Consider the following 8,098-nt stretch of genomic DNA (forward strand, 5'->3'; position numbering starts at 1 on the left):
AAACCCACCATTTTTAAAAGAATTACAACTGCTTGAATTCCCAGCAATAGAAACGAAACAATAAAACAGAAGCCTTGCTTCCCAACCCTGCACTGAAACAAACTGAGAAGGTTATTCAACACCAACCACAACCTACTGGTTGTTGTCTGCATAAGTTTTCCTGAGTTTACTGACAAATCATCAAATGGTAAACAACTTTTTTGGAGAATCAACTGAATGTTTTACAATGATCAAAGTTTTAGTACCTGAATTATATACTCATATTCTTTCATGATGTGTAAGTCAATCATAAACCTATGCTCTATCTTTCAAAATGCCACAGTTTGGATTAATAGAAATGTGGCAGTCTCTCCTGCCGACATTTATACGTCCTGCTCACAGCTCATCTTTTGCGGATAAGTAACAGTTTGATTCATTCCAACATACAACACAGTGGAATTTTAATAAAAGAAGAAAACATCTAAAGGGGAAATTATGGTCCAAATGTAAATTAAATTGCAATCAATCACATGAGGCCTATTAATTAATTCAAGAAACTCTCCTCAACAGAGGAGACCATGAGCTCTCTATTACCCCTTGTTACAAGTTCAGCTTAATTAGCAATGTGTGCCTTGAGCACTGCTCTCAGGCATTTGGATCGAATCAACAACAGCATCCAGAAAGATCAGGCAAGAAACTTAAGGAGCAGTAAGTTTATATAAATAGTGGTGGAGTGATTATGAAAAAAATAGTGAGACTGGTTATACAACTGAAGAATAAAGCCGATGTCAATGAATTGAGCAAACTGCCTTTTAAATGTAGAGAAAGGAAGATTTAGAATGAAATATAAAGGCCCCAGCAAGGAAGGTCACGTATCAGGGAGAACAACTCTCAAGGAGTCGAAAAGAGCCATAATAAAGGAATTGGCGGCAGGGGCTCAACTGAATTGGAGAACTGCCATCGGCCAGTGACGTCTGTATCCTCCTATTTTCTCCGTATTTTCATGAAAATGGCTGCTGTAATCACCGTATGCCTGTTTTATTACTGCACACTGGATGTGCAGGGGGAAACAACTTGTCTTCTGACTTGATGGTCTTCAGAGTAGAGGAAGTACACATAAGAGACAAACCCCGAGTGGCAGCTGGGCAGGGTAAGATCCTGGACCTCAAGCTTGAGCTTGAGTTGTAATAGGAGGAGGCCTATTGGTGGTTCGCTCTCTCTGAAGGGTCAGCGGAAATTCGTACAGGGGTAGATAAAATTCTTTAGGACCAGAGAGCAAATAATATACATTTAAAACACTTCCATAAGCTGTTGACCCTTTTCCTATCAAGAGGTGAGGTACACTTTCTCTTCTAATGAATCAGGGCCATCCTTAATGACCCACTTATAATTAGGAGATATTATATATGTGATACTGAGCAACCCGTAAGGATGCCGGTAAAGGCCACAGTCTCCACCTAGTTCTTTCAGAACACCCCCCTTCGGAGCCCTGAAGTACCATGTAAGAACACAGGCCTGAAGTACCATGTAAGAACTCCCCTACAGAGCCCTGAAGTACCGTGTAAGAAAACCAGCCATTCGGAGATCACCACGTGAGTTAGAAGGCCAGGCCACACTGCGTTCCAAAGAGAGTACCCACAATGAGCAGCAGGTGAGTTCCACGAGCGTGCCAGCACCAATCCCACAGACACAACAAAAGAACCTACACGGAGTCACCTCTCATCATAGAGTGCAGGCTAGCCTGCCTCTTTCCTGTCCAAAATTCCTGATCCATTAAAGGAGAGCTTCAGTACAGCAAAGTGGTTTCTATCTGCCACTAAGCTTTGGGATGGTTTGTTTTATCACAATAGTAACCAGGAAAACAATGTAAATGAAGAATTTGTATTTCTAGTTTTAAAAATGTGAATTAAAGAGAGGTTAAGTAATTAACCCATGTTACACAGAGAAACGAAATCTAAATTCTCAGATCTATTTATAACAAGAATGCTATACTTTCTCCCACAGACCTCCCCATTTCTATGACTTTTCTTTATAATATTATTTAAGTGAATACCAAATCATGTTTCTTTTATAAAGTAGATCTCTAGACTCTAACTCACAGAAATTTCTCCCTCTTCTAAACTCTCTTGGACTCATTATGTACAAGAAACTTATTCTCTACAGGTTACACTTGACAGTTAGTGAATGCTACTGTCATTAATTCACAATTAGTGAACTTGTTGATTTTCTTATTCATATTCCTCTTTTTCCTGGTCCTTATTATTGGCCTCCCTGGTGAATTATGGCCCAAGCAAGGGTTGAAAATCCAAATAGCCACTTGATTGAAAAAGGTGAAGTAGACTAGGTACAAAGATGCAGAAGTGGTCTAGATTAAGTTACACATGGAAGCAAATGTCACTTGTAAATGGGTCAGTCACAAACTTAAGAAGTATAAAAGCTTCCTGACAATGTGATTTTGTTCACTTTATTTCTAGACCCTAGAGCCTATGAAACTGCCTGACTCTCACAGAGGACATTCAATAAATAACTGTTGAAGTAATAAATGAAGACAAATACTGCCAAGCTAGAATGTAAAGCCCAGTGGTACAAGATTTTCCAATTTTCCAAAAGGCCAGAAATAAATACTTTTCTATGTAATCCCTCAATTTCTAAACTTTTACAGCTAATCAGAAAAATAACATTAAGCTGTTTGGGGGTTAGGTAAACAAATCGTGTCTGCAGGCTTGAAGTCTATCTGAAGGCTGCATGTCCGATCTCTGTACCAGTGGGACCTTGGACTGCTTTTTATCTTTCCGATTACTCAGGGCAGTGCCTGGTGGGGGGGGGGGGAGGGAGGGAGTAGGTAGCTTAATAAGCAGGTACTGAGGATATGGCTGATGTCTCAAACGTGCCACCTTGAGGCGCTGCTGTCATTCAGCTGGGGTTTACAAAGACACTACTCAACTTCATCGCTCTCATCCCAAAGGAAGGAGTTTCATCTTCGGCTCTGTAATGGCCACCTGGATTTCACATGACTATCCCCCACTCAAGATTCTGAAGCTAAACTTTCACTCCTTCCAGCTGGTAAGGGTTGATAAATGTCATTCCTATCTGTTTCCAGTAATAAAAAAAGAAAGGCAGGAGAAAGAAAACAGATTGAATTTTCAAAGGGTGACAGAAGAAGCGAGACTGGTTTTGAAATCAGATTTCCACAGTATTAAATAAGAACTCCCTATGGCAATTTTGTTTTCCGTTTTACTGATCTTGGCATTTTTAGATTATACAAACTAAAAGTTTTTTCCAATTGACCTTTGATACTCTCTGATAGTGTGCTATTTTATTTTTCTACATAAAAATTATGAAGTCAAATTTTCAAATGTTTACTAATTACTTAGATTCTTAACTCATAAAAAGTCACATCTAAATAATTAGTGTGTCTGATTTTAAACCTTTAGCAACAAGTACAGATGAGTGGGACTGAGAACAATTTTAAGATACTTTATAGCAGCGGTTCTCAACCTGTGGGGGTCAAAGGAACCTTTCACAGGGGTCGCCCAATTCATAACGGTAGCAAACTATGATTATGAAGTAGCAACGAAAATATTGTTATGGTTGGGGGGTCACCACCAGATGAGGAACTGTCGGAAGGTGAGAACCACCGCTGCAAGGGAGCATGCCCGAAGAAAGCACCTCCGGTACCTGCCCCACGTGCTAAGTGACTCAAATCAAATCAAACACCAAATTTTGAAGACAGAGAGAAAACGAGGTGTCTTGGATTTCCTTTCACGAAATGATCTAACCTGTATAGCCTTGAAATGGCCATAAGAACATCAAAAAGCATCTAAAGATTTCTATAAAATGATTATAGATGCAAAAGAAGAACATGTTCCTCTATATCCAAAATAAAATCCCTGATGGTCCACTGCTTAAACTGCTCTGCTGCAAAGCGAGACGTCAGTGGTTCGAACCCACCAACTGCCCCGTGGAAATAAAAGACGTGGCAGTCTGCTTCTGTGAAGAGTTCAGCTTTGGAAACCTCTCGGGCGGTTCTGTTCTGTCCCATAGGGTCACTGCGAGCCAAAACCTACTCGATGGCAGTGGGCTGGGAGTAGGTATGGCCAGTATCCACTGCACTTAGAACAGTAACTACGGTCACATAGACTAGGCCACTATACTTTGATAATGGCATTAATTTCCTTTGCAACCATATTTATTTTAAACCAGGTTTCCCAGAGCTTGCCCCTGTGTCCTTTTGGAGAGTGGGGTTTTTAAATGTTATTTACACTGCATTTAGGTGATAAAATTATTACTAACAAAAGTCCAACTTTGACTGAGTTCCTGCTATTAGTCTAAGTAGCCATAGTAACAGCAACAACAACAACAAGAGTTAATATCTGGAACGCTGGTATGATTTTTTTATAATAATTTACTACATTTTCATTGTCTTATCAACTCTAGCATAAACATCCAATACATGATCAAATTAACATGGCCTTAAAGAAAAAGGAACAGAACTCTTAGGAACACAGAATCCTGTAGTTCCGGGGGGGGGGGGGGGCAAGAGGAGAGTTTAGCTGCATGGGCACTAGGTTAAACTTTCAACTGAGCTCTTTACATCTGTAGGGAGAACTGAAGGAGTGCATTGAAATGCAAATATGTACCAGGGGTATAAGAAATCAGTTATGGGTCAAGCAGAAACATCTGGTCTTTTTAAGAGTCCTGTTAATTTGAAAGCACTGACCAAAACAAACTCAGTTCCACCAAATATATTTTGGCATGGCTCAAAAACCAGCATTAGTTGGAGGTATTTATTTTACCGCAGCAAGATTTATCAGTAGTGATGTACAATTTACAGTATTGATATTTTGATATAATAAGCTTTTTTCTCAGCATATGAAGATATACCTTCTATGCCTTTCCCCATATTTGATGATAGTGGGGTTTTTAATGGTTAATCTATATTCTTTATAATATATGGGAAAATGATGGAAAGGGGTTTAAATTATCCATACCTAATGTTACGATTTATCAAGTGACTAATTTATGGGAGACCTTAACTATCATGCAACTATTGAGGCATTTCGGTATTTTATTTATATAACGTGACCTCATAAAACAGAACTTTGGTGAAGTTCCCGTCTCTGAGAGACTAGCAGTTTCTCTTGAGAGTTTCCAGGCACCATAAGCTCAGGTCTAGGGATCAGAAAACCAGAGTTCAAACTCAGCTCTTCACTGACAAGCCTGGGGATCCCAAGTGCGCTGGACTGCTGAGCCTTCGTTTTTGCCGTTGTGAGAATCACTGGGGATCTCCCATCAGTCATTTCCAGCACACCTTTAATCAAGTTGTTTGCATTTTTAAGTTTGTTATGTTTCTACTACTTTGTTATTTTTTAACTCTCACCTGTTCTAGTCATTTAAGTAATCATTTGCTTTAAACGCAATGAGTCAGGGGAAGAGCAAGAATCTTATTCTTTCATTAAAATATACCTAAGAACCTCGTACTACCAGACACTTACTTATGGTAGATTATATTCCCCGCACGTGGTCGAGTGTTGTTTAACACATTTACTCATAGGCACCTAGGAGCCCTGGTGGCATGGTACTCACTCATTGGTCTGCTAAACACTAGGTCAACGGTTCGAATCAGTGCTCTGAGGAGACAGACAGACAGGGCTTTCTACTCTGGTACACAGTTACAGTCTCATGAACTCATGAACTCACAGGAGCAGTTCTACTCTGTCTACTCTGTCCTGCAGGGTCTCTGTGAGTCAGACTTGAGTCTCTGGAAGTGAATGAGTCATGGGCACCTGATGCAATACTGTGAGAGTATGGTATCATTATGGATTTATTATTGTTATTATTCCCAAGTCAGGGGATATATATGGGCTCTACCAAGCCTTGCTGCCTGAACTCAAATCCCTGCTTTGTCGGTTCATCATGTAATCACAGTCAAGATACCTGACTTCCCGATGCTCCCCTTTTCCCATCTGTCAAACTCGGGATATCAGCTCCTATCCTACAGGGCTGCTGTGGGGTTGATAGAACTTAGATAGAGGTCATCAGGTTCAGAAATATTGGCTTAGCTAAATTAAACAACTTCACCAAACCATAAAGTTTTGGAGGAACTGGTGCAATTCGCACCTGTTCTGTTGGATTCTTAAGCACAAACTCTAAACAAGTGAAGGAAAGTTTTTTAAGGCACTAATAAGTAGAATACTGACCAATCTAAAAGACATCAAAGGCACTCGGCTTTGAAGACTAACTAGCCGTGTTTTCTCCCCCTTCACCACTAGAGACATCTCCAGGGGCAATAACTCTAGGAAAAGCCACTGGAATGACCATGCCTTGATCCTCAAACTGCAGCTCCCGGCGGCGGGGCACTCTTGGCAGCGTGTACCATGCCAACCACCCCTCCAGCCTCTCCGGCCTTGAGCTGTACTAGGCAGGGCTGTGAACTTGACGTTCTACTTTTAGAAAACTTTACGCAGCCAAAGCCCATCTTCTGCCAAGCGTTTGCCAGGGGACGAAGAGTCAGACAGGGTGGACCTGGTAAGAGGAATTTGCCAATACCTTAACGGAGAGGCTCTGCTATGTTGGCCTTAAGCGCTCAGTCATTTTCTTTAGAGGATAACTTGTTAGCCTTTTACTGTCAATCTGGCATCGCTCAAATTACACATTCCCCTTAGAAAAGCAGCAGCACTGGGAGTGGGAATCTATTCTAAGGCCCAGCAAGCTTACCCCAGGAGAAGGTCCCAACTATGCAAGGGGGGCGGAATTCCCTGTTTGGCACTGAGTGAGTGAGTGAGTTTGCGGAGCGGATGGGCTTTGGGGACGGGCTTTGGGCTTTGGGGAGTAGAGGGTTTGGGCTGGTGACTTTACGCCGCCACCCCTTGCTTCCCAGAGGGAATGGGACCGAGTCTGGGGGGTGGGTGGCAGGCAGCCCAGAGGGTCCTGAGGGTCCCGCGCCGCGGGGCCCCGCCCCTCCCTACCTTCTCTCCCCGTGGAGCACGTAGGAGCTGCGGAAGAAGCCCAGGAGCTCGTTTACAATGAGGGCATTGTAGACGATCTTCAGGTTGTAATTCCTCTGGGCGTCCAAGGTCCGGTTCAGCACCACCACCAAGACCTGGGTCTGTGGGTAGAGGAAAAAGCCGGCCACGGGCACGGCCCCAGCCACGCGGTCCTCGGCCACCTGCACCTTCTCGACGGCCACCCGGGAGGCGTGCAGCACGACGTAGCGGGTGGCGTTCCGGCACGCTATCTCCACGTTCACCTCGCCGGCGAAGGTGAAGTTCTCCATGAAGGCGGTGAGCATCAGATTGTAGTGCAGCGGCTTGAGGTGGCCCGACAAGCACAACTGGGTCCAGGGGCGCCGCGGCTCGCGCTCCTCCTCCGATGGTGGCCGGGCGGACGGGGTCGCCGGCGTCGCCTGGCCGGCCGCTTCGGACGGCGCCGAGCCCTCGCCCGCGGGGTGGTTGCGCGGGGCGGCTCCCGGGAGGCTGGCGTTGCGGTCACGCGCGGGGGAGCCCGCGGGGCCGCCGTCGGCGCCGGGCGCGCCGCACTCGTCGAACCGCAAGCTGAGCAGCACGGCGAGCATGGTGACGGCGAGCAGCGCCACAAGGGACACGGCGAAGGCCAGCACAAGCCGTTTGTGCACCGTGATGTGGCGCTCCGTGGTGCGGGGTCGCACGCCCACCGAGTCCGCCCACGGGTCCGAGGGCCCCCTGCCGCCCGGCCGGGGCGCGGCGGCGGCGGCCTCCCCCATGGTGGCCTGCGAGGGTGAGCGGCTCTCCGCGGCCCCCTCCTCTGCCCTCTTCTTCTTCCTCCTCTTCTTTTTCTTCTTCTTCTTTTCCTTCTCCTCCTCCTGCTCCCCCCGCTCGCCGTCCAGGGCCATCACGCCGCCTCCTCCGCCTCCTCCCCCGCCCTCCCCAGCACCTCCCGCGGGCGGGCGCCCCGAGCCCCCTCCGGCGCGGGCATCCGGCAGCGCACGCGGGCCCGCGGCGCGACGCCGCCTGGCAGCCGGGAGCCTCCGGCCCGCGCTCTCGCAGGACGGGCGCCGGCCCGGGGCGCGGGCCGCCCCGACTGCCCCCGGGAGCCCCGCCTCCCCCCGGGCCGTGCCGCCCGGGGCGGGCTCGCGGACGCG

General features: G+C 46.2%; 1 protein-coding gene across 2 annotated transcripts in view; it reads right to left on the minus strand.

The window, feature by feature from the left end:
* The window catches only part of LOC142436625 (thyrotropin-releasing hormone-degrading ectoenzyme-like), a 157,708-nt gene extending 149,836 nt beyond the window's left edge, over positions 1-7,872 (minus strand). Inside the window, exon 1 of one of the 2 annotated variants that reach the window (XR_012782031.1) lies at positions 6,948-7,866. Coding sequence is in view for 1 of the 2 variants with exons in the window: in XM_075540163.1 (XP_075396278.1) it covers positions 6,948-7,849 (902 nt within the window). In the remaining variant the exon portion in view is untranslated. Of the gene's footprint in view, positions 1-6,947 lie in introns of both variants that reach the window. The other variant, XM_075540163.1, reaches the window with a different exon arrangement.
* Between the last annotated feature and the right edge of the window lie 226 nt (positions 7,873-8,098).

The sequence above is a fragment of the Tenrec ecaudatus genome, unplaced genomic scaffold, assembly GCF_050624435.1.
Source record: "Tenrec ecaudatus isolate mTenEca1 unplaced genomic scaffold, mTenEca1.hap1 Scaffold_499, whole genome shotgun sequence".
NCBI lineage: Eukaryota > Metazoa > Chordata > Mammalia > Afrosoricida > Tenrecidae > Tenrec > Tenrec ecaudatus.